General features: G+C 44.7%; 2 protein-coding genes across 6 annotated transcripts in view; both read right to left on the minus strand.

The window, feature by feature from the left end:
• Positions 1 to 1,151: 1,151 nt before the first annotated feature.
• On the minus strand, positions 1,152 to 13,011 carry SLC2A2 (solute carrier family 2 member 2). Of its 2 annotated transcripts, XM_062582487.1 has the most exons (12): positions 12,979 to 12,993; positions 12,108 to 12,203; positions 11,677 to 11,728; positions 11,460 to 11,580; positions 10,292 to 10,416; positions 9,230 to 9,345; positions 7,526 to 7,688; positions 6,165 to 6,352; positions 4,983 to 5,087; positions 2,918 to 3,019; positions 1,564 to 1,767; positions 1,152 to 1,355 (listed from the first exon to the last, which is right to left on the minus strand). In XM_062582487.1, the coding sequence occupies exons 1-12, from the start codon at positions 12,991 to 12,993 to the stop codon at positions 1,152 to 1,154; spliced, it is 1,491 nt and encodes a 496-aa protein (XP_062438471.1). The 2 variants fall into 2 exon arrangements, with proteins under 2 accessions (XP_062438471.1, XP_062438470.1); XM_062582486.1 differs by having other exon boundaries at positions 11,460 to 11,728; positions 12,979 to 13,011.
• Positions 13,012 to 18,506: 5,495 nt separating this feature from the next.
• The window catches only part of TNIK (TRAF2 and NCK interacting kinase), a 202,271-nt gene continuing 195,829 nt past the window's right edge, over positions 18,507 to 24,948 (minus strand). For all 4 annotated transcript variants that reach the window (XM_062582734.1, XM_062582736.1, XM_062582735.1 and 1 more), the window contains 4 exons: positions 24,674 to 24,823; positions 23,321 to 23,480; positions 22,575 to 22,714; positions 18,507 to 20,849 (listed from right to left, as the gene is read on the minus strand). In XM_062582734.1, the coding sequence (XP_062438718.1) occupies positions 20,766 to 20,849; positions 22,575 to 22,714; positions 23,321 to 23,480; positions 24,674 to 24,823 (534 nt within the window). In that variant the 3' untranslated portion in view covers positions 18,507 to 20,765. The remainder of the gene's footprint in view (positions 20,850 to 22,574; positions 22,715 to 23,320; positions 23,481 to 24,673; positions 24,824 to 24,948) is intronic.

Consider the following 24,948-nt stretch of genomic DNA (forward strand, 5'->3'; position numbering starts at 1 on the left):
GAAGCACACCCCAGCCAGCAAAACCATAAATGGTGCAAAGTGGGATTCAAATCAGTAGAGCATCTTGCAGTTAATGGTGCTGTACTAATTTACCCTTTGGGTTATTATTAATTGTTATGGTACAAGGGAGTCCCATGCGCCTAAGCATCGCACAAAAGGGGAGAGAGAGAGAGAGAGACCCTGCTTGAAAAAACTTACAGCCTAAATAGGGAAGGTAGACAAAGAGGGTGAGAAGGAGGAGCAGTGAGGGGAGATGACCTGGCAATGGTCACACCATGTGAGAGATGGCAGCAGGACTCAAGTGTCCTGGTCTGTGGGGCAGGAGTGCACAGGCATGCCAGTGACCTGTGCTGGAGCAAAGGTGAGGGAGAGATGATAAGGGAGAGAGCCTTTCAGAGAGGAAACAGCAGCTCAATAGTTTAGCTTAAACAAAAAACAGTGCACTTCAATACAGCCAGAGTTTCTAAGATTCTCCTCAAACATACTGGGACTCGAGAAGTTCTTATGAGATTGGGGACCCCTTCCATGATGCTTAGATAGCAAAACAAGTGAGGTGCATCCCAACCAATTCGAATGGGATGTACCTTCTTCCTCCGTACAGGTAACAGTAAGGAGGACTTTGCTCAGTCTATCATACTTAGCATCTAATGTGATAAGTGCTTCATGCTGATAACACGACTACAGTAACACTTGGTTTCCAAGGTTTCAGATCATTCAGCAGAAGGAAGCAGCAGACTCGAGAAGAAAAGGTGAAAGCATAAGAATACAGAATCACCCAATCCCTCTTTCTTTCATTCCATCTGATTATGATCCTGTTCAATATATGCTCGGCCAGCTACAATCATTATCCTACTGGGCTGTTTCAGTGGGGCATGAAGACATACATGTAACATATTCCTTCCGTTCTTTCCCGTGGCTCTTTCTGGAGCCTAGTTATATGGAGTATTTTAGAGTAAAATACCAGTTTAGCACCGGCAGCTCTAAGGTGCAAACATTACCAGCCACAGCAGTCAGAAGACATCAGACTGGTTTATCTTCCTGGTTTGTCAGCTGCAAGGTTTTTATAAAATGATACTTTTGCTTTAAGTTCTCCCTGTTGTGTTTAAAAGAAGTCCTCGCTTAGTTCTTTCTTTCTGTGCATGTTGTGATTTTTAGGCCTCCTCGCTAGCTCTCAGGTCTTCCAGCTCTGTCATTGCTTTGGCACCTTTGCTGGCTGAGTGCTTCTTGCGGCGGAACACAGCTGAGATCTCTTCAAATGATTTTCCTTTTGTTTCTGGTACTTTTAAATACGCAAACAGAAAGAAGGCTAAAAGCAGAGCTGCAAAGATCACGAACACATATGGCCCACACAGATCCTGCAATGGAAAAAGTGAGAACAGAGGAACCATCATGAACACTGCAGTGATTACTTATCATCGGTTGTACCACAGATGGTTAAGACTTTCAGAGAGATTTGGATATCTGGGAGGTACATGCACATCCCAGTAGGCTGCCTTGGAAGCCTCAACCAGCACTGGGATCGCACGAGTCATTTATTTGTAATGTTTTAGAAGGATTTCTTACCGCAATGTACTGGAAACACATCCCAATAATGAAGTTGCAGGTCCAGTTGCAGAAGCCAGCGATCGCAATGGCAGCGGGGCGAGGGCCTTGGCTGAACAGTTCAGCTACGATAAACCAGGGGATGGGCCCAGGCCCGACTTCAAAGAAAATGACGAAGAGAAAGATTGCGACCATGCTAACATAGCTCATCCAGGCAAACTGGCTCTGCAAGAGAGTAAATGCAGTGTTTCTGTCTCAACGTGACTCTCATTAATTAGCACTAATAACTTTAATTACAATTCTCTTTTAGAAATTTTTTCCTTACACAGACAAGCAGGGAAAAGGACTGGAGATGCATAAATAAACCTCCTAGCGTATGAACAGCAGCAGGTTAGATACTGCTGTTTACTGTGCTGGGGTAATCTATGGGAGTGCAATTAATATGAATGGTATTACCCTTGGTCCCACCAGCAAGTGTCAGAGCTTGCCTAGGGCCGTAACCACAACTAAGGTACAACTGCTGGCTCTGTGCAGCCTCTCTGAATGGGCTCCACGAATGGACACATAGGTAGCTTATATCCAGGTGGCTTTGGAGTGCTCTGCTGACCAGTCTGGGCATCTGGCCCATGTGAATCTGAGTTGTCTGGGTGGTGATTTCACAGTTCAGCTAAGCTGATCTAACTCTGCAGAGTTATTTTTGCCTGAGTGTGCTCCTAGAACCAGCTGAGCATGGTGCCAGTATCACTGCTGGCAGAAGGAGGTGGCAGTTTGCAGCTACATCAGCTCAGTTGCATTTTCAAACCCTCTCCTTACCTGCAGAGTGGCCAGCGAGGCTAAATGGTGTTGTCATAGATAAACAGGATAAGGATGCCACCCATTGCTTTTTTTTTTTTTCCATTATGACAGGATGTTGTGCCAATGTTTGGAACTGACTTTTCCTATGACAAGATACCAGTCTAGCATCCCTGCACCAAACCAGGGAGACACAGATTGAGGGTTTAGGGTACATAGTATGTGTATGTGGAGGTATGCCCAGAGTTTATTTAGCAGGTTTATTTAGCTATCCCATGAGAATAGCATAGAGCTATGTGTAAGAGAGAGTTGAGTTTATCTGAGGGCTCTGGGAGGGGCACACATCTTTTCTAGCAGTGGTTAAATGAGCATTGGGGTATCACAGGGCTGGAGAGAGAGCAATCTCCTCAGGCACTGCTGTATCTAGAGATGGCTCCACCAATGGCCGTTTTGAACTGTCCTTTTTAAGGACAAATGTTTTCCAAACTTCTTTGAGATGAACATGCAAAACAATCAGTTTAAAGGGTAGTTTGTCTTGTATTGTTTGCAAACCACCAAGAAAAAAGTGGAGAGAAATCCTTACAAGGAGTGCAAGTCCAACTGTCATGGCCACAGCACTTGCCAACATACCCATCAAACCAGACAGGAACAGGGGACGTCTCCCTGCCTTCTCCACAAGAAAGACCTATAGAAACATAAACAGCAAATCAGTCTCTGGCATCTCTGCTCTCAGGAAGCTCATTCAGATCTATTAGCAATGAACAGCCTATCACTATTAGCAGTGAACAATTACCACTACCAGGCAGCATTGCTGCTGTCCTAGCTCACACAGAAGAAATTTCTGTGCTGGCTTCCGAAAGTCACAACTGAAACTCTGCAGGTGTCTATTGGGGGAGGCATATTAAATAGCTGCCTTGCCAAGGGCAAGCCAAAACCATGTATGTGCAGAGCTCATGCATTTCCAAACTCTATGGACTTCCTTTTTTAAAGAAAGAATAAAGTCACAGGGTTTGCACTAGTTTGGAAATAGCCTCCAAAATGTAGTGTGATAGAAGTCACCTCACATGCCTTTGCTCAATGCCTGTACTAGGGTGGGGAAAGTTTTGTAGCTACAGCCTGGTCCAGGCAGCTGGAGGCAGGATTTTTTTCCTCCTATGGCTTCCAGACTTCTTTTCCTTCCCTGTTAGCCACAAGCTCCTTATCAGCATCTTTTGGGGGACACCAGTCATCTCACCCACCTTTAGACGCCTAAGTCTGTACCAGTCACTTCACGCAATGGAGAGCTGTAGGTAACTCCAGAGGGCAGTGCACCTGCCCTGCTGTAAGATACCATACATTAACCATACATTAGCCTCTGAAACTGCATGATCCTTGGCTTCCTCTCTAAAGGACACCTGTGGCCATAAATTCAGTCTCATTTTCCTGAAATTATGGCAGATGATTTCTGCTTTTGGAGATTTTTTTTTTTTTTTTTTTTAACCTGGAGGCAGTTCATCCTGCTAACTCATGGAGTTGCAGATGGCAAGCCTCTGCAATCCCTTCTCTCCTTGCCAAGGTCCTCCTGACTGTCAGCTGTTTTGCAGACTTGCCTTTTGTGATCAGAGTCTGTCATTTATTGACAAATTGTAGATAATTTTTAAGTGCTCATGGCCAAAAGAAGCAAAGAGCAAATGTCCCAAGGCTGCAAGTACAGCAGTGGCTGATATTGACTTGCAGGAGAACACACAAGCTATGGACAGATCTCTTCCAGCCTCAGAGTCTAGGTCCCTCATTTCACAGTGAACACATTCCACCTTATTTATTGGGACTGGGTGTACTTTCTCTGAAACAGTTAAACCCGGAGAACTCCTATCTCATCAGCATCTTATGGTGGACTTAGAGCTGCGTATTTCTACCTGGCATCTAATCCTGCTTCATGGTGGGTAAAAGGCCTTTGCTGCCTAAGGCTCTCTGGAGATACGAGGGAAATGGTTTAGCTTGGTATTTCCTGCTCTTCTGATAATAACGACCACTTTAAAAAATAATTGCCTGCTGATTGGAATTGTATTAATACTCGCTGGAGAACGACAAATGATGAGAAAGGCTGTGAAAGCTGAAACTATCCTTTTCTTGCTACAGAGCTGTGCATAGATATGATAAGGATGGGTGCTACATTAATTTTATTACTGTGGAATAGCCTCTGGATATTACTCAGGGAGGTGCTATGTAAAAACAGAATAGAATTTGGAAGACAGTAGGTAAAAAAAGAGAAGTTGTGGGCAGCTGGCTTTCCCTGTCACAAAGCACCAAGCTGTTCCCAGATGAAATAGGATCAGCACAATTTTTGAGACAGGATCTGTCTCAAAGGGATCTTTTGTTTTTGTGAAAATGCCAAGCTACCTGAGCTTCCCTGAACATGGCAGTGCATTTTTAATTCATGGAGTATTTAGCAGTGCTGTTTGATAGCAATGAATTGTATTTCAAGGCTTGATTTTCGAATGGGACATATCTAAGGAAGGGAAGGGACATGTCGTGAGAGTAAGGTGTGCAAGTAAGGTGCAGCCCTACAAAACTGCAAATCCCAGTCCCAGTTCCAGGATAAAATCTTGTTTTAAAATAAAATTATATCTTACTTGCTTTTGTAATCCAGGCCAGAAATGTTTACTTACAGAGATAACAGTGAAGACTGTGTTCACCACTCCAACGCCAATGGTTGCGTAAACCGGTTGATCAACTCCAGCTCTCTCAAAAATGTTTGTAGAGTAGTAAAATATCTATCAAAATACATTAGGATAAAGGATTAGATAACAAGGCTGATGGAACTTTTTGTCCTCTTGAGGGAAGAGCTACATTTGCTTGACTGAGATTTGAAGTAATTTAATTATGATCAGTTTTTCAACTTCTTAATGGTTTGTTATAATAATTAAAGTTGAAACTTTCAAAGGAGCCTAAGGGAGTTTAAAATCCCATTGAAATTCCCTTCCTGAACTATGGCATTTGCACATTTAAAAATGTTTTCTTCCATGTAGTTCTATGTTTAATCTTGAAAGCCAGTCACCAGCACAGTATGTTGGAGACAAATATCTTAATACTTTTGAGTTTTAAATTAAGTTTATAATTTTCTTGCTGCATTGGAATGGCTCAAATTTCTCATTTATCTCAGAGAATAAGGTCTTATTCTGTGGAAGTTAAGGATCCGAAATAAATGGCTCCATGAGCCAGTGGTTGGTGTGTGAGGCTGGGCACTGTGTTGGGCTGGGGAATCCAGGCTCCGCAAGGCCACACAGTCCTGGATCAGGTCTCTGCAAGGCTGGGCATCTCCACATGTGCTCCACTTTGCAATGTAGAAATGCTCTTAACTTTCTCTAAGTTAGTGGAATAGAGGCTTCTAGGGCCAACATTTGTAAAGCTTCCAACAGACCTTCAAAAATTTAAGTCACTTTTGGAAAGGAAGCTCTGTGCTCCTATGCATAAAATGGTCATTTCTGGTATCTCAGGAGGTGCTGCAAAGGCTGGAACAGAATAGCTATTCTGGACTCTCCATGGGTGAGCATACAGCCATTAAAGAGAGCAAACTGCTGATAAGTTTAGGTACAATGAGGGCCATAGAAGTACTCAGCATGGACCCGTTGTGCTAATGGATTTATGCAGAACTCTGTCACATTGTCTCAGCCCTGCTATCCACCCATGCCTGTTCTCAGTGATGAGAAATTCTTTAAATACTGATGGTGGTGACATAGGAGGCTACTGAAGTCACAGCAAAGACTCCTATTCACCCTCTGAGCTTGGACCAGAATTGCATTTTCGTGCTCAGTGTGGATTTCTTTAAACAGAAATGTTGGGAGACTTACTGCATTGATTCCTGAGAACTGCTGGGATATCTGAACCATCAGCGCCACTATGACTGCCTGCCTGTATTTCGAAAAGGTGAAAAGCTGCCTTATGGAGACTTTCTTTTCACTAGCAGCTTCTTGTTTCTCCTTCTCCATCTCAGCAATCTCTTTCATCGGGTCACAGTTTCCTCTAAGCCTTTTCAGACCTCAAGAGAAAGAAAATCACTGTTTTACTTTCTAAGGGAAAAATACAAACTAAGAATACGGTAACAAGAACAATCTCTCTAGCCAAAGCTCAAAGTAAGCCAGTTGAATGGACAATGGTGGGTACTTCCCAAACTCTGCTCTGAGGAATCCTGTGGCACATCAGCTTGCCCAGGGACGCCCCTGCATGTGTCGGCGTGGCAAGGTACAGTTGTATGTTCTTCATGAGCTCTGAGACATCGGGTTCAAGCCTCATCTTTCAGTAATGCTTATTAGTCCCATACAAACATATCTTAATAGTTATGGTCCAGAGCTAATTTATATTTCAGCAGCTCAGAGCACAAGCGTGCATCTCTCTGCCCCGAAGCATGTGGACACGCCCTGTTTTAATTAATACTGGCTTTTCATCTCACTTTTCAGCTGGTTCCTACTACTGACTGCTCTTACTGCTTGTAGAGACAGCTAGAACCAGCTAAGAGGTGGCTTGCTGGGAGATGTATAAGGTATTGCAGTAATCACTCTGGATTTCCTGTGTAATTGTGAATAACACTGAGGAGAGAGAACAGTTGTTCCCCGAAAGATGTCTGTTCTACACCTGACTGAAAACCTTTCCAACTGAACAGAGGTTTTGGGGAGGGGGGTAGAGGCAGGGAAAGGAAGGAGAATTGATTTGCCAGAATCAAAACATATCCCAGAAACATGCCCATGTCACCCAGACAATGAAGTGAAAAAGAAGTCAAAAATTATGAAATAGAACAAAACCTTCTGCTAGCTCTCCAAGCAGGATTTTTTCCTCCACTAAAGTTTCATTTTGCAGAACATTTCAGATTTCTCTATTTTGTTCTTACTCAGAACAAGCACTTTTTGAAAGGGGTAATTTCCCCCCAAACTGCAGTTTTGATTGTATCCGAAAACTCTGTTCTATTCATTTGATGGAAAAGAGCAACAAAATAAGGTTCACAACATAAGCAGTAACATATAAGCACACATGCATTAGTCAGTGAATGTATGTGGATGTTCGAAATCCCTTCAGCAACCATGCTTGCTGTGGGATGGAACAACTATATCCAGTTACACATGTATGCACTCAGCCAGAATTTTCCCTTTTCCTATTTGATTCTAAGAGGCTAACAGTGTGAAAACAACTACAGACAAAACCAGAAATTGTGTCTTACTTTTTTTAGCTTCCTCCACTTTTCCCAGTTTGATGTAAAGGTATCTGGGGCTCTCAGGACACAGCAAGAGCAGGAAGAACTGAAGGAGAGCAGCTGCACCAGACAGGGCAAGAAGCAGGGGCCACATCTCATTGTTGCCCAGCAGAAAGTCTAGTCCAAGGACCTGGAATAATTGATCCATGTTTGAATGGCGCTGATATATTTTACACTTTAGAACAAGAAATTAATTGACTAGTATGGCATTTCTAGAGTGACAACCCAGAAGAAAATTGGAAGCAACTAGTTTGTCTCAGTCCCAGCAGTTTGATTTCTTAGTTATGATATGTTTGTCTTTGGAGTTTGATACTAGCTGGAGAACTGTGTCTAGCCAAGCGGAAAGTGGCTATTTGGTTAATGCTGCTTTGTTAGTCTATGATCATGTTGTCCCATCTACACTGCTGTGTGACTTTTTGCAGATACTAGGTCACTGGTGAAAGTCTATTTGTAAGCCTACATAATAAATAAATGGTAAAAGAGAGCCAGAATTAGGCCTCTGTGTAAATAGCTTTGCAAATACAGACAAGCAGATGAAATACTTTCTCCTCAGACCTTGCTCTCCTGGATTTTTGGAGCTATGGATTTGCATAGTTGTTTGCTTTCTGTAATTGTTCTTAGGAGAACACAAAGGAGAAAAAATGTAATAGAATGCACTTTGAGGAAAACCCTCCTGTATTCATGAATCTTTGCGTCTTTGGTGTTGACATCTGCATATATAAAAGGATATCATTTAGCCCTCTTGAGTTCTCCTTATCAAGCTCTCTTCTCTGCTTCCTACATGCTTGCTTCTGGCAGAATCACAATTAGCTAATGCAAATGTACAGAGTGCCTGCATATGTGTCCTAAGGAGTTCCACAGAAGTCTGGAGCTCAGATTGAAATTCATACTGCATGGGGTGCCTGATGCACCAACACAGAGTGAACTCTGGGGCCACAATATGGCATTTGGAGCTGACTTTCAGCAAATGTGCTAACTCCAGCTTTGTTTTGTGTGTGTGTTTATGGTATTGAAATAGGTTTTCCAAAGATGTTGTGAGTACTTTAAAATTGAAATGAGCTTTCTAAACAAAACATAGACAAGCCTTTTCTTTTAACTATTTGCAAAGCTTTTTTTTTTGTATTCTCAAAGCTAATGAAAGAGGCAGAACCTACCTTACAATCTTTTCTTCCCATGTTTTTTTCCAGAAAGAATAGTCTTTGGCTAAGTTTAATAAGATGAATTTTGGGGTAGGTTTTCTGGATGTGTTGTTTCCAGGCAGATTTTATATGCCAGCCTACCACATACCTGAGACTCCTGCCACAGTGAACAATACTGATGGGGACTTTCCTAGTTTGCTGATAAAGCTGTTTTTGAATGGCATACGTGAATATGAAGCACCTCATGTTGAGGATTCAGTCTGGCTCTGAAGAGATGCACACAAACACTTCACAGAGGAGGAGAGAAATTGTTTTCAGAAGTATTTTTGATTACAGGAGAGGAAGTGCTCTTTGGTAAGGACACCTCTGAATCAAGGTAGGAATTCAATCCCATCAGAGCAAATTGCTTCAAACTCTCCTTCAGTTTTGGAGTGAAATTATAAGAGATTTCTCAAAGGTTTCCTCAGATCCTCGCTGGCATCTGCCTAATCACTTAAATACTTTCTCTGGTCCTGTGCATATTCCCTCTTACCTGGCTGATAAGAATACCCGTGACAATAGCAAGCTGGTGCAGGGTTCCCAGTGCTCCTCGGAGGGCCGTGGGAGAGACTTCGCTGACGTACATGGGCACCAGTCCAGAGGACAGTCCTGCACAGAGCATACACGGGCGTCACGTCTTCTAGCTTGCAGTTGGCAATCAACAATTTCCCAAACTGGAAAGGAGGATGGAACCTGTGTACTATTTCCTGTGTGCTGCCAAACCCCTATGTGTCCTTTTCCCTGGCCAGGAGTGGGAAATGCCTGGCAGTTTGCAAAAAGTGCTCAAATATGCCCTGATTCAGAACTGCAGTTCAAATCTTTACATTTGAACACATACATACCACAAAGCAGAAATGATCTGCTAAGAGAGGTTATTTCAGACCAAAGAACTTCCAAATCTCGTCTTGAACCTTTGAAAGGGAGTATTATGTCTGCCCGCCAGTGACAATGATAATGACTTGTTTTTCTAAGGTAATTCTAATATAACTCCATCTTATCAACCTCCCATCTTCTCTTCCCACTATCTACAGTACTACCATAGATAGTACTGTTATCTAGGGATCATTTTAAACGGCATAGATAGCAACATACTATTATAATAAGAACAATAAGCAAGAGAAAACCTTAAAGGCGCTGCTCACCAAGGCAGGGCTAGTTTCTAATATAAGCGAAATAAACTGACTTCATGACAAGGCTGGCCCAAATACTTCTAAAAAGAAGTGAGGAAGGCAAGTGTGAATAGGAAGAGGGAAAACCCCACATGTGAAACCTCTTGTTAAATAAAAACATAAAAAATAGGAGAAACTCCTTAACTGCAACACCATTTTGGCACAGCACAGCCCTTCTCCCTGTGGCTCCTGGGACAAGCCTGTTCCTGACTCTCTGGGGTCCCCAGTGGGGCACAATCCCTGTCCGCTGCATGAGAGCTGTTGAGCTGGCAGCTGTATCATGTGCCCCCACTGTGTCTCTGTGGGTGTCCATGCCACACAGGTGCTCAGCCCTGCCACCAGCATGCTGGGGCAGCCTCGTTGTGTTGGAGCCTGCCACGACTTACCACAGTACAGGCCTGTGATGGCTCTCCCGGTGATGATGAGGATGTGAGAGGGTCCAAATTTTGCCAGCCCCATGAGGAGATTCCCGGAGATGGAAAGGATATTCACAACCAGCATAGCTTTAACCCTGCAATTCAGCAACAGCAGAGCTACGTTGGGATTGTCAATCTGGCCCGGAAACCATATGTATGCCAGCTGGGGCTGAGCGCTGCCAGGAATGGCTGAATGGCTGGGGATGTGGGTGACCCTGCTTAGCACTGGAGTGTCTAATGCATGGTGATGCCGTGAGCCTTGCAAGGTGCATGCTATTCTCAGTGGTGTTGGGGGTAAGGAGTGGGATGGGGGCAGGAGGGCTAGCAAGATCAGAGCACAATGCAGGAAGCTGCATCGCAAGAGGAAAAACCCTAGCCCCTCGCTTTGCCATTTAATTCTGACCCCTCTCTTACTGAAAATCTTGCTGGTTTTCAGACATGATCTAATGTCAGTCAAACCCAGATACAAGAATGCTTCAGGTCAGCTTGCATGCCCCCAGCTGGAGTAGGGCACTGTCCCACAGGCATTGAGATAGAAAATCAGGACAAATGTGAAGTGAGTTAATCAGTGCTACAGGGGAAAGAATAATGATCATATGCATGGAAAGATATATGGAAGGGGTGCTGTCAGAGCAGCTAAAAGCATATTACACATCTTGTGCAAAGGCTATTCAAATTTCCTCCTCTTCCCTTTGTCACAGAAGAATAGAACAAATTAAAAAGTTAATAAAGGTTTCTCATCAATTTCTTGTCTGACATGCTAAAAGTTACAATAAAAAGTCTGATTTATAATTTAGGATTTTAATAAGCCAGACTCTTGTAATGTTTGGAACAATATTTTGGAAGTTTGATTTTTTCCCCCCTTAAATTGGGAAAAATAATACAAAGGTATTTCGACAGGGAGGAAACAGTTCTAGAGGGAAAAAAATCAAACAAAAGGCTTAGACTGTAATAATTTGAAATTAATAGAAGGGAATTTATGTGCTGTCACTCGCATGCCTGGCGAGAGATTGGGGAGGTGGGGGAGGGCTTAAGCAGACTTCCAGCTGCAGGCTCTGAGCTCCCAGAAAGTTATGAAAATGAGAATTGATGAGTTTAGCATCTCTGAGCAGGAGTGGGTGCTGTGGCTGGCTCTCACCTCCCCAGCCGGTCGCCAATCCAGCCCACGGTGAAGGAAGCGATCATGCCGCCGACAGCAAACACGGACACCGAGAAGGACCAGTACATGGTGAGGATGGGCTGGGGGCCGGCATCCCGTGCTATCACCTGGGGCTCCGCCGCACTCCCTGAGCCCTCCCACGTCGCCAGGCTGGGGACGGCGGTGCTGCCGTCGGCTCCGGAGATGTTGAAGGCACGGCTCTCCGCAGGGGCCAGCCCCAGCACCCGCCCGTAGTGGGCCTCTATCACCTGCAGCAGGCAAAGAGGAGAAACACCATCAGCCTCATAGCCTCCCCCACTCCAGCCCTATTCTGGGGGGTTTTGCAGCCCCAGCGCAGGTGCTGAGCCCCTGTTGGCATGGGCATTGCTTTTGCATTAAAAATGACACTGGGAAGTCCAGAGCCCTGTTGCTTTTGCTGCGAGATGGCAGTGGAGGGATGCAAATAGCTTTCTCACCACCCTAACTTATTGTGGTGGTTTTCTAACTCCTCAGAGATGGACAGTGTGCTCCTGCATGCTTCTCCAAGTTAAAACCTGGACCCCTTGCCTCCTCAGGCTGCCCCAGCTACCCTGAGACGCTCATCTCTTGGCAATGTGCCTTTTTGCAGGGCTGACCCGCTCCACTTACCTTCTGGGGAGCATTGATGACACCCAGGCTGTAGCCATACTGGAAGAAGCCCAGCACAGCAGTGAAGACAGAGAGCACCAGTGTTCCCGTGAGGTGCTGCAAGAGAGAGCAGAAACTAGCCTCGCTGCACTGTCCTGCAGGTGCCCTATGTACAGCCCTGCTGCAGGGTGGTGGGCAGCAAGGGAGGAGGCACCCAGAGCCATCGCTGCTGTAATGCTGCTGCCCCAAAGCCCTCGATGCTGAGGGCACTGGGCACACAGCATGGCTGGGTGCAGAAGAGGTATTTCCCAGCTGGGCTTGGGGACATAGTGTGCCTCCTTCATTTCACGGAGAGCTGGAGGCACGCGAGGGATGCTCAAGGCAGGATCAGCCCCCAGAGCAGAGCGATGTTGCCCTGCACAAACCAGTCTGCAATTTGCATTCTCTGATCAGCCACCCTCGTCCTCTTTAAAAGATGCTTTTGATGAGCACTCATTCACACTTATGCACTAATAAGTAAATGTGACTAGTTCTAGGAATATGCTCTGCTCCGTCCCCAGCCTTTCTACAGGTGGCAATCCTACTGAGGCAGAACAACTAGTTAAAAAGACCAAGAGAGTGCATTTCAGCAATGCTGTCTCATGAATTATTTCCTTCCATCATAGTTAAAATTATCTTATAAGCTGTCAGAATTCCTAAAAACAAAAAGCAGTCCCCCAGTCCCTCTCCCCCAGCAGTCAGCAGGTAGTTGTCAAAGACCCAAAGATTCAAAAAGGGGGGGGGGGAAATTTTTTTCTTGTTGCTTTTGGTCTTCATAAGCAACAAATGCCGGTACTCTCTGCTGATTTCCCTCAGAAATACTAGTGCAAAAATACTGTTGAGCTTTGGTTACCTTCTCTGCCTGCATTTTATTTTTCTTGTCCATCCTCTGGGTCTTCTGCAGTCCTCTTGGGAGCAGTTACTGTCCTGGACTGAGGAGAGCTTTCCCAGAGTGTGGTTAGAGTTCAGGTACGGAAGGAGGGACAATGGGAATGGGATGGAGGGAGCAGGATCAGCAAAACTGACTTGTGCTCCGGAAGATGGGACTATATCAACTCTGAAGTTAATGAAAAACCCAAGCCTTCCTAACATTTCTATGGGTTGTTTGGACACTTCTCAGCTCCGAGCAGTCACTACCAGTCCTTGTATTTAGGGGATAGATGAAACAAAGAAAGACTTGCAAAGTCAGAGAATGAACCTCTGAAATTTGAATGATCCAGCTAAAAGGCTGCTTTTTGGCTGTCCCTCAATCAAACAGTCTGCAATTCGGAGAACCACTGCTATATTGCACGCCAGGGACTGAAGAATGTGTTAACAGCTATTTCTAGAAGATGTTCCTCAACACCTTTCTTGGCTTCTATTTTGGATTTGTTTGCTAAATTACAAACCTTGTCACTGAATTTTAGCAGGAAAAGCCCTTCCAGCATATGCAGCAAAGAAGTTAGGAAATGAATGTTGTACTTAAATATTTCTTGGCACCTGCTTTAAAATATATTTTTGTGTGTATACAACATATACTGAAATATATACAAATACAAATGTATACAGGTTTCTGCCTATATATATATATATATATATATATATACACATACACACACACACACATACACAAACCCTTCAACAAGTAGATGTAATGCTAATACATTCAGCTAATACATGCTAACACATTTGTATGCATCCTGAGCATTTAAAGAAGAACACTTTGTGCATCTACAGAGACATAATGCAGTAAACTTTTACCCAGAATGTTACAATAACATATATTTGCACTAAAGAGCTACACCCGTTTGAATGCTTAGCATTTTCAGCACCACCAGCTGATCTCTATGCTCTCAAATATTGTTCACCTTTGGCTTGACTTAGTAGTCATGCACTTTGCACCTTGGTGCAAATCTGGTCTGAGCTGGTCTGTGCAGCTCATCCTTGCTGGACTCACTCAGTCTTGGCTTCATAATCCCTGACATCATTAGCAGACTGCAACTACCTCACTGGGGCAGATCGCAGCATCCACAGCAGAGATATCAAAGTCTGACTCAGCCAAGAAGCTGATTAATCCCATTACCTTCCAGATGATAAGCTCCGAGGGGTCGGGTCAGGGTTTTCATGCCAGCAGCTGAGTTATTGCTAATCATTGGATGATGCTCTCAGTCAGTCAGACTTCACATGAGCATAACATGCACTTTCTAAAGAGTAAGAGGTGGAAAAAAAAAGATGAGAGGAAAACCCACAAATCTTTGCACTGGCTTCAGAGTAAAACTTTAACTTGAGAAGAAAACTTCATTGCATTAACCTGTCAGATGATTCCAGCCATAGCACCTGCATTCCCCTTGAAAGCCTCTGTATTGGCAGAGGGTGACGGGCCACTGAGGCTGAGCTTTTTGAAGTTTTCCTCATATTTGTCCTTCCAGCTGACATCTTTGAGCATTTCCATTGAATGCATTTGCTCTCTGTGTTTGTGGATACCGAGGTATTAACAAGCACCTTCTCTTTGCATTGCAGTTAGACACCAAAATACCTCCATACAGGTGGGCTGGCAGGATGAGGGATTAACTGGCTCCTCAGGTTTGGCTTGGAAGACGAATGAGGGGCCTAAACCAATATCCCAGATTGAAACCTTGAACACTGTGAAATTCCAGGTGAGGACTGAATCCTTCTCCCACACTGCCAGGCGAGGGTAATAACCTGTTTTCCCCCTAACTCTTTCCAGGTGGTCAGATACAGTCTGTGGCTCCCAAGGGGTCTGAGATAAAGGAAAGCAGCAGGACTCCCAGCAGGATGTGCCTTACGCTGCTGGAGAAAGGCTGTCTAGAGACTGGAGATAGATAGAGTGGAGTGTCACTTCCATTACTTTTAGCCTGCCCTAAATGTGCTTTCTTTCTTTTTTTTTTTTTCCTCCATCAAGAAAACCACTGTGTGCATCTATAAAAGAGAAATTCTGACAGCTGCCCCTTCAGCTCCTCCGTCTGGACAGGTTCCAGACCTTCCCACTCAGCAGCGGCTGCTGGTTGCCCTCGCTGGCTTGGCTGCATGCTGCTCGCACTGGTGCAAGCCAGAGCCCCTGGGCATCGTGTGCACACATGTCAGCGAGCAAAAAAGTTGTCCTGCATTGCAGATGCTAGCCTCACATGGTGGCCAGGACCCAGACACTAAAATCTGGTCTCGCCGCAGCTCTGACCCATTGCCAGCGTAAACCCCATGGTTTCTGGACTCTGTGCTGTGTGGCTGTGCTTGCCTCCAGGGCCAGGACCTTGCCTCCCCTTCCCCAGGCCCTCCTACTGGTCCTCCTGTGCTAGGTGTTATGAGCCAGGTTTAGGGTGCTTCCCTTCCTTCCTTGTTCAGCCTCCTTGGCCAAAGTGTGCAGTCCTCTGCCAGAGCGGGGAAAGCTCACTGGCTGTTCTGCTAGAAACTCAGAGCGTTCACGTGGCCCCCAGGGTGGAGACCCACAATGGAGAGTGGGGTCCTGGCATCAGCCTCCTTTACGATGGAAACGCTTCCATCCACCCAGCTTTAATGTGAAGGCCCATTGCATTGCTAGCTGTCACCTCCTGTGGCAGCTCCATCTGCTTTTGCTTCAGCTCCTGCTTGGAAAGCTTACTTTCCAGATGTGGCGTAGACTGGGTACCTGGAGCAGAAAGCGTATGGAAGGAAAAGCATTTCTTAACCATCTCCGGGCAAGTCCCCAGCTTGCACTGGGAACACAGCTACAAGAAGCCTCCTGCTATATAATACACTTGTCTAAAGCCTTGCCTCCACAAAGCTGTGATGCAGTATTTTTAAGCACATATTTAACTCTCAGTAATGCTAATGGAGTCGTGCCTGTGTTCTTTTCTGAACAGAGGGGGTTGAATTAGGCACTGTGTCTCTTTCTGCTGCTTAGCAGAGATCAGCTCAAAGCTTGACCCACTGGATTGCAAAGACTGGTTTATAAATCTGTTTCCCACTGGAAACACCTCATGGAGGATACATCAGAGTACCACCTGTTGGCTGTTAGCTTGGAAAATCAAAGAACAGCACAATGCAGCCTCCTACATGCTAGAACAGCATGCTAAACTCCACCAGTATAAATGATTAGCTAGTTTAATCTCTTGTACTTTTAATGGCCTGTTGCTGTGCCATAGCCTTTACAGTGCATTTATCAACATAACATAGGCAACTCAGGAGCACTATTACCCCCATTTTACAATGAGCCAAAGCATGCAGCAGTTAAGTGATTTGACCAAGGCCACACACATCACAGAGGTGAAAGGGAAGGTGGAGGCTGAACCTGGGGCCAAAAGCATCTTCACTGCAGGGCCAGCTCTGCGGTGCTTATTTCTAGGACATATTTTTGCCAGCTTTCCTAGGGCTCTTATGCTTTTTCCAGTATGTTGTCAAATGGTCTTTGAATGTGTCTAAAAGGGTGACAAGAGCATGCATAACTGATGCAACTTCATGTGACTGTTCAGTATCATGCTTACAGCAGCCCAAGCCCCACCTCAAGCATCAGCAGAAAGATGCCTCCTCTTTGCAGATGCAGTAGCCACACAAACCATAACTAAGCTGATTCCAGTTGCAGATACTCAGCATTTTACCCAGTTGCTAGTAATACTAGAAAAAAATATCATACCAAATTCCAGGAGGCCTCATAATAAAAAAAAAGATTGCATGTCTGCAGGTTTTGAAAGCCTTCTGCTTTGTGCAGCTGGAGATTGTCCCTTGTCTGCAAGGGGGGGGGGTCTTTCCATGAAAATCTCTGATTTTTCCATGAAAAAGCTCTGAGAGATATGTTCTCGCAGTTTTTCAGGGAAACATTTAAAGTGTGGAAGCTCTGGAGTCAATGACATGCTGTCATCTGTCTGAGATGTAATGCAGGCAGGATTTAATTCTTGCTTACTTGCACCATGTTGCTATCTACTCTGTTCAGCTGCTCTTTAGGCTGACCAGTGGACTGAGCTGCACTCAGAGGCGCCACTAGCACCTATGTCTGTGAACAGGAGGAACACATGTTCTGCCCTATCTTTTTGAAAAGCAGAGTTTGCATTGCTGTGCACAACATGCCAGATCTCTGATCTGCACGAACACGTTGCAAAGCAGCATGCTGAAGCAGACCTAGGCACGCACCACAGGTGCTTTATGCAAACCACAGGTGCAGAGCAGCCAGTTGTAAGTGCTAAAATCATCTCATTTAATAAATGATGGTAAGCATGCTCACGCATGCGGAGGGGAAGTGCAGAGATGCACTCCATTAACGCCAGGACACGTGCTGCTTGGGTGAAAGGCAGAGATAACGGCCTCAGTTTCCCATTGCTCGGTTTAGTGTCGTGGTTAGCCCAGGGTAAACCGAAACTGTTTTCTTACGTTGTAATTACCTGAGTGCTCAAAATATTTAAATGATAGGAATCCCAAATATCATCATCCAACCCCTTAATCTGCGTGATGTTACCTTGTGTCCATGAATCTCTTAGTACTTATGTTTCCTGATGAGCATTATTTATATCATTTGCAAACAACACTTGTGTTACGCTGTATTGCCAGGCAGTATATTGCTAAATATAATCAGCATTGTACAGTGCTAAGCGTTAAAAGCAATGGGTTAAAGTTTACGGTCAGACTTTGCTTTTGAACAACTGAACACATTTTCACATCAATAAAAGTAATTTAAAGATATGACACGGACAGCGAAGCTTTCTCTGTGGCAGGAGTAATTTACACACCCTATTTACCACGTCTGGGCTGTTTAGAGGCAGCTTTGATGTAAAAAACAGAGCAAAACAAGAAAGAAAATGAAAAGAACAACGTGGAGGACCGCAAGGTTGTAGCCTTCCAGATAAAAGCACCCCCTCCGACAGGTGCACAGCAGAGGCTTGCGGAGACAGCACGCGTTTGCAGACATTACCCGGACACGGCCAGCGCGGGGCCGCCGTTCCACGGCACTGGCGACAGGCATCCCAATTTACGGAGCCTCCCAAGTTTATTTCTGAATAAATCCCTGCGGAGATCTCCTCGACTTTCTCCTTGGCGGCAGAGGCGGGGGACGCCTGCGCTGGACACGGAGGCGATGCCGGGCAGGAGGCGCGTGCCGCGAGGCGCTGCTCGCCACGGCCCTTACCTGCTCCCAGCCGGTCGGTGAGGGCTTCGCCGCAGTGGCCGCCGAGTTTAACGGCGGGAAACTCGCTGCTTCGCTGCCGCTCGTGTAGGTTTTCGTTAATTCACCGTGCAGGGCGCAGCTCTTGCCTTCAGGTCGTGCCGTGTTGCGCAGGAGCTCTGTACATAACTGAATCTGCTACTGGCTCCAATTTCTCCTGCATGCACAGATGTGATTTCTTTTATTCCTCCAAAAGCACTGCTCAGCTCAGCACATAGTAAGTTTTCTTTCTTAGGTAAAAGCTCCCAGAAACAGGGTTTTGAAAGGAGCCACAGCTTTTATTTCTTTAAACACTACAATTAAGTCATTTCCGAGAGCATCAATCGGCCAAGGACCAGATGGGCTTTTTTTACAACGAAAGATAAGCAAATCAAAGGCAGACACATTTGTAGGGAAATGTGTGTCTTTACAGCAGTGTTCGCATCTTGCCAAAGGGTGGAAGCTGCCGCTGGCTGAGGGTTTTGGAGGAGCCTGCGGGCTCAGGGGGAAGATGGAGGAGCTGGCGGTTAACGTCCCAGGAACGGTCAGCACAAATATAGAGAAGGCATGGCTTCATGTTGAAGTTTTGTGTTTTATTGTAGTTGGCACCAGAAATGCGTTTGATCTATGTTATGTTCATGTACATAAGCTGTAAACAAGACCGCATTAATACTGGTTTCTTATGACTTTGCTTCAAACAACTCCATGGTTTTTAAAAAATACATTCACATACTACCTTATGTTTAAACACAATGATTCCCTTTTATTCCATAACTGTACCCCAAAACCCCACAATAAAAAAAAAAAAAGATCATTTAAAGCTGTGTATTCTGAACTCGTCACTTCAGGGGGAAAGAAAAAGAAAAGGAGAGAAGAGTTACCAGTTTGCAACATGAACTCAATAACAAGCTCCGGTTTAAGGTAACCGCAGTGAGAATATAAAGAGCTGGTGGCAATCCTGCGAGGGAGACCCTGGCGCCACCGGTGCAACGCCATTTTGTGGCCTCATGAAGTGCTGGCAGGGGCGGGAGATGGCGGCTGGTGGAGAAGATGGCGGCCAGGCGGTAGCGGGGGGGAGAAGATGGCGGCCAGGGCGAGTGGCGCCAGCCCCCGGGGCAGGAGGGCCTGATACCGCGGCGCCAGCCTGGCGACTGAGCAGCCGGTTTTCTTGCGGATCACAAAAGATTCAAGTTTGACCAACTGCTGTTGATTTTTTAAAATTATTTTTTAATAAAGCCATCGTTGCTGAGTACACCGAGATTGCCAGTTAAGCTCTCTATATGTCGCTGGAGGTAACAGCGCTGTGATAAACAGCCAAACAAAACAAACAAACAAACAAACAAAACGAGGTAGGTTAAAAACCAGCAACACAGATCTCGTTATGCGACACCCTAATACCACAGGCAGCCATGCTTGTAGCTACTGAGAAAAGAAAAATCCCAGATACGCGCTGAAGGTTTAAACCAACTGAGCAGAGTTTATAAGGACACAATTCAACCTGAACTAAATACATACACATTTCGGCACAGATGTCGTTTCTCACCGTATGTTGGGAAATTTGCAGAGGTGGGGTGGGGTGGGGGGGCAGGAAACGAGTACCGATCGAGACCCTCGGCCGAAGAAACCACGTAATATATATATTTTTTAAGCTCTTTACAAGCCTGATCCGGCGAGGCGCCTTCCCGCACCGTGTGGGCCGGGTGCCGGCGCGGGGCCCCAACGCGGCGCGCGATGGTGGCGGCTGCGGCGCAGCACGACGGCGGCGAGGCCATGGCGTCCCCTTGCCCCCGGCCCCTCGCCCGCCGGCACCGCCGCGACTCGCCCTCACGTGAGGATCCATATAGAAATATGGATTGACAGACTGACAAGTACGGTAGCTGACTTTTATTAGTCTAAGGCTAGTAGTTTAGCCATTTAAAATCCATTTCCCAGAAGAGGGGAAAAAAAGAGCCCACCTGTTATTTCTCTCTCCTTTAAAAATCCGTCCGGCTGTTGCTGCCAAGAGCAACATCCAAATGTTGGTGAAGGCAAAAGATTTCTAAAATTACCCAGCTAAATACGGTTATGGCCTTCATCACAAAGATAAAAGGTACATTTATTGTGCTGTCTCTCACCAGATTTAATTGGTAACTTTACAACATACTATAATATTTGATGCTAGCAGGCAGACAGAATTAAAAACAGACTCTTTGACACGGTTTCTTTCCCCGTTCTTACAAAGCAGGGGACAAAGAAAAAAGTAAAATTAAAAAAGAAAAAAGAAAAAAGAAAGAAAAAAGGAAAGAAAAATTAATAACCCACTATAACACAGCTTAATCAGGAGCCCCGGGGAGGCCAGTCTCCCGAGGCCCGAGCGCGGACGCTGGCCAGGGCCGCGCTCCCGCGGGCCCCTCTGCCCGGGGCGGCGGCGGTGGCGCGGGACGGGGCGGCAGCGCAGGGTCCTCCTGCATCTGCCGCGGCGGCGGCCTCAGTCCACGTGTTCAATGTCCTTTAAATTAGAAATAATGCCATGACAGTAAGCGTCCCGTGCTCTCCTGTTACCAGTTCATCATGGAGTTTCTGTTGAGCGTCATGAAAAACACTTGGCTGCTTCCTCCGGATCTCACTGACGCAAAAAACACCTGTTTGGGGGAAGGAAAGCACAGTGGGAGGTCAGCGCCGAAGCAGCCAGCAGCATCGCGGCGAAATCAAAAACTCAGATCGCATCAAAACCGCTTAGCAATAGACGTGGCAATAAAGCCCTGAGTCATCTCTGTCTTGCTATCAATATCGAGGTTCCAGCAAGGTTTGGAATACCTTAAAAATACCAAGTTTACCACATATAATTTATCGCTATGGCATCATTTATTGTGCAATATTAATAAGATCTTGGTTTTAGTGGTTTGTACCTTTGCTGAACATTAACCATTTGGGTCAATACCTTGCGTTGTAGTTATCTGCCTCAGCTGAAAATATTTTCCTTTGCCAAAGTCAGTCACAGCATTTTACCTGGTTTTGAAAACTAAGTTAGGGAAAACTACTTTCTTTCAATCTGTTAAAAGAACAGAAATGTATCAGGACTTTCTATGAAGGATAGGCCTTCTGATGCTTTGAAGATCCACCAACATTTGACCACAATAGAAGGCTTTAAAAATAAGTAAGTCATAATTTGCGAATTCTTAAGGGGACGCATCTTCAGCTTCAGCAGCTAAAATATCTGAAGTCTCCGTCTTTTTAAAATAAAAATTATTCAGTCCTCACACATCCTTTACTGCTAATCATTCCTCCAGAAAGAGAAACATCTGTGTTTAGCATTTCAAATCTACCAGTGAGCAGTTGGTTCTGGTGTTATAGCAAGATAGCAAGATATAGCAAGAATATAGCAAGATGAAGGCATGTTTTTCAGTTTGCTTAAAAAAAGAAAAAAATCAATGAGAACAAAACAGAAAAAAATCATTTTAAAGAACTGTATAAAACCTGCAGAGTCAAGTACTCAAAAGTTAGGGGAAAAACAAACAAACCAACCAGGGTTATTCGGGCAATTTAAATTCAGCTTCTTGGGTAGCTTCCTTATGATATATTTAATTGTATGCTTAAGATACAATTTTTATTCAGAACTCTAGACTAACTCTGTGCAATGCTAGGCCAAAGCTCATTTAATGAGTAGCTATCCAATAAAATTATTTATTTATTGCATGTTATTAAACCCTGCTCTGACAACAGAACAATTAGCTTCCTCACGTGTTCCATGATCGTAATCATTATGAAAGAATTCCCTACTGCGTAGCCCCAGTTTATCTTTGTTAAATGTTCTGAGATGAGCAAATACTGTTGTCTCCATTCTGCAGGTTCTTGCATTCAAAATGTAACTCCCTGTCCTAAGAACAACTGTCAAGTGCTCCACAACTCTGTGAATGAGAGGCAGGGCTCTAAGTCAAACCTTCTCAAATGGTATAAACTTATGAAAAACTGCTCAAAATCAAAGAACTCAACATCAGAGACAAAGACAGAAACTAGATTTACAGTTCGGCATTCAACCATGTCTTCCATGAAAATATTCCTCTTCCTCGTGCAATTTCTCCTTCCCTCATTCCCTAAACTTAATGTTTAGGCACAACAGTGAAGAGAAATTCAAGTCAAGTCAATGCAGATCTCAGGCTGCAGTGGGAGAGATCTTGTAGATCTTCTCACCACAAGCTGAGATTTGCATCTACTGAAGAGAATGAATTGGAGTGGATTTATGGGTACTATTTTTAAAGTGGACCTTCAAATTAATTACTTATTAACCTCAAGATAAACTAGACTTAAAGTCAAAAAGTAGCTGATAGTATCTTAAAGCTTAGATACAAGCTTTGACATGGACTTACCTTATCATTTCTTTCACATAGAAACTTTAACCTTTGAGCTCGCTTGTGCATAAATACTCCATCCAAATGTCCCGTCTCCACTGACCGGATTTCAATAGCTTTCTCTCCCCAGCCCATTATTTGATTGGAATGAATGTAGGCTGTCAAAAGAAAGTGTTTGGTAGGTGTCACAATATGTGTTGAGCTAAATATTACACAATGGGCAGAAAAACTGTCATCACTTGTTATTCAAAGCCTATTTAGATGAACCACAGAGCTCTGATTGCCACAGGCACAGGAAGTCAGACACAGGCCCTCATCAACAATTGCCTTTATATAGCACTTTTCATCCAGAGGTTGCTAAGTACTTTAAACAGAAGAAGTGTCAGTTCTTCCTCTTTCTGTAGATGAGAAGCTGGGTCACTGAGCAGGTTGGTGAACTGCCTGCAGAGGTCATGGAGCTGAGCAACAGCAAAGCCAGAAGAGCAACCCAGGTTCTCCCAGCTCCAAACCCAGTACCTTTTCCACTCAGCACAGGATCTCACCATTGCAACAGTTTATACTTCAGATAAACCAGATCTAAAATCTTGAAGTCACTTTGGTCCCGTGCAGGACCAAACTGTAGACATTTTGCAATTACATCTATTACCTGGCTGTGAGAGGTTTACCTTGATCAACAAGAGCCCAAATGACTCATCTCATCCTTGACTCCTCATCTTTATTTGTCAACTGTATTTTATAAAGGTGAAGAGGAAGGGTTAACCTACCCACAGAAGTAGGCATTTCTCCCCACTGGAGCACCACATCTTTAGTTATCCGTCCATAGGTGTTCACATATACACCTTCATCCTCATAGCACACAAGCATCTCCATCCCGTCTGTTTTAGGCAGGATGACAATGGCGTGAGGAGTAATATTGCCCTGAATCTGCAGTCAAAATAAATCCTAAAAGTCAGAATTACACTGAATGGAGGAAAGGGTAGGGGAAAGGGAGCAGAGCCTTAGGAAAACAAAACCCCAAACCAAATCAGGAACAAAACCCTCATGCCATTCAATAAACAGCATTGACTTTAAGAGATAAGCTGGAAGGAGAATAAACTGTCATGTTTACCCTACCATCAAAGCTGTCATATACGTCAAGGATAAACAGGTTCAGCAATTATGAAGAGAGCACAACATATACGCCCCCCCAAAATGATGGTGGACGTTTGGCAGTAACCCAAACCAGCTGCTACTGACTGATGAATCCATCTTCTATTCAAATTAAGGGAAACAAAAACAAAATTTTACATGCAGCTCTAGTGGGAAAATATTTCCATTTTCCTAAGCAATCAGTTGTTAGCTCCAAGAGTAGTTACAGTAACTTTCACCCATGTCGGACTTTCCAAAGCTAAGACAACACAACCAGTCCAAACTGCCCTAGCTTCCTTGCCACCTCTCATAGAGGATGCTCTGTTGCTCAGACCACATTCAGCAATTCCTGGATTTGATTAAAAATACAATTCTTGCAGGCTAGTTTTTCACATTGCTTGATCCAACAGCATGGACAGAGCTTGAACGAGCACACAGGAAAATCCTTATCTACACTATCTTTTGTAGCACTCTGACAGCCTATGGACCTGAGAAAGATCCTCTGGTGAGTCCCACTCGGCAGTGAGATTTCAGAATTCTGAGCAGCAGGCTTACTGAGATTTGGGCTACCCTAATCCTGCAACTCTCACTTGCACATCTGCTGTGCCACACAAGGGAGAGCACACTGGGCAGTTAGTGCTTCGTGGATCTACTCTGCCCAAAAAGCAAGAACCTGGTTTCATGGAATCTTGCCTTACAAAGAGCCCCATTGCTGTTCCAAGCAGTGTATGGACAGAATCTCCCTTCCATGAGACCTGGTCAACCTTTAACCTGACTGCTTGGGCACTGGGACAGAAATAGCCTGTGTAAATAATGAATATTAAGTAGGTGATACCTCCAAGTCCTCTTTAATCAATTATCAATTAGGACAGCACTGGAGCATGTCATAGCCATGGCAAGATGTCACCTTTTCTGACACAGCGAAAGCCCCTCCAAACCTTGCTGGTGACCTGTGTTACTCATGCAGCAGCACTCCTCCATGTACTCACGTGAGATGGTATATAGATATCATAAGAGTTCCCAGAATCTACATCAATCACATGGAAACCAGTGTGTGATCCAAAGATAACCTTGAGTCTCTGACCCTCTTCTACAGTGAGATCCACAAGCAATGGTTTGTGCTGGAGATCTGCAAAAGACTTTTATAATCCCTTCAGTGAGTACCATGGAAAACAAACAAATTCCCATAGAAGCAGTCTGACAGTTTTGAAATCATATTTGTCTGGATGTTTCCTATTAAATAAGTTATTTATATTCCGATCTT

The sequence above is a fragment of the Rhea pennata genome, chromosome 9 (genome assembly GCF_028389875.1).
Source record: "Rhea pennata isolate bPtePen1 chromosome 9, bPtePen1.pri, whole genome shotgun sequence".
Lineage (NCBI taxonomy): Eukaryota > Metazoa > Chordata > Aves > Rheiformes > Rheidae > Rhea > Rhea pennata.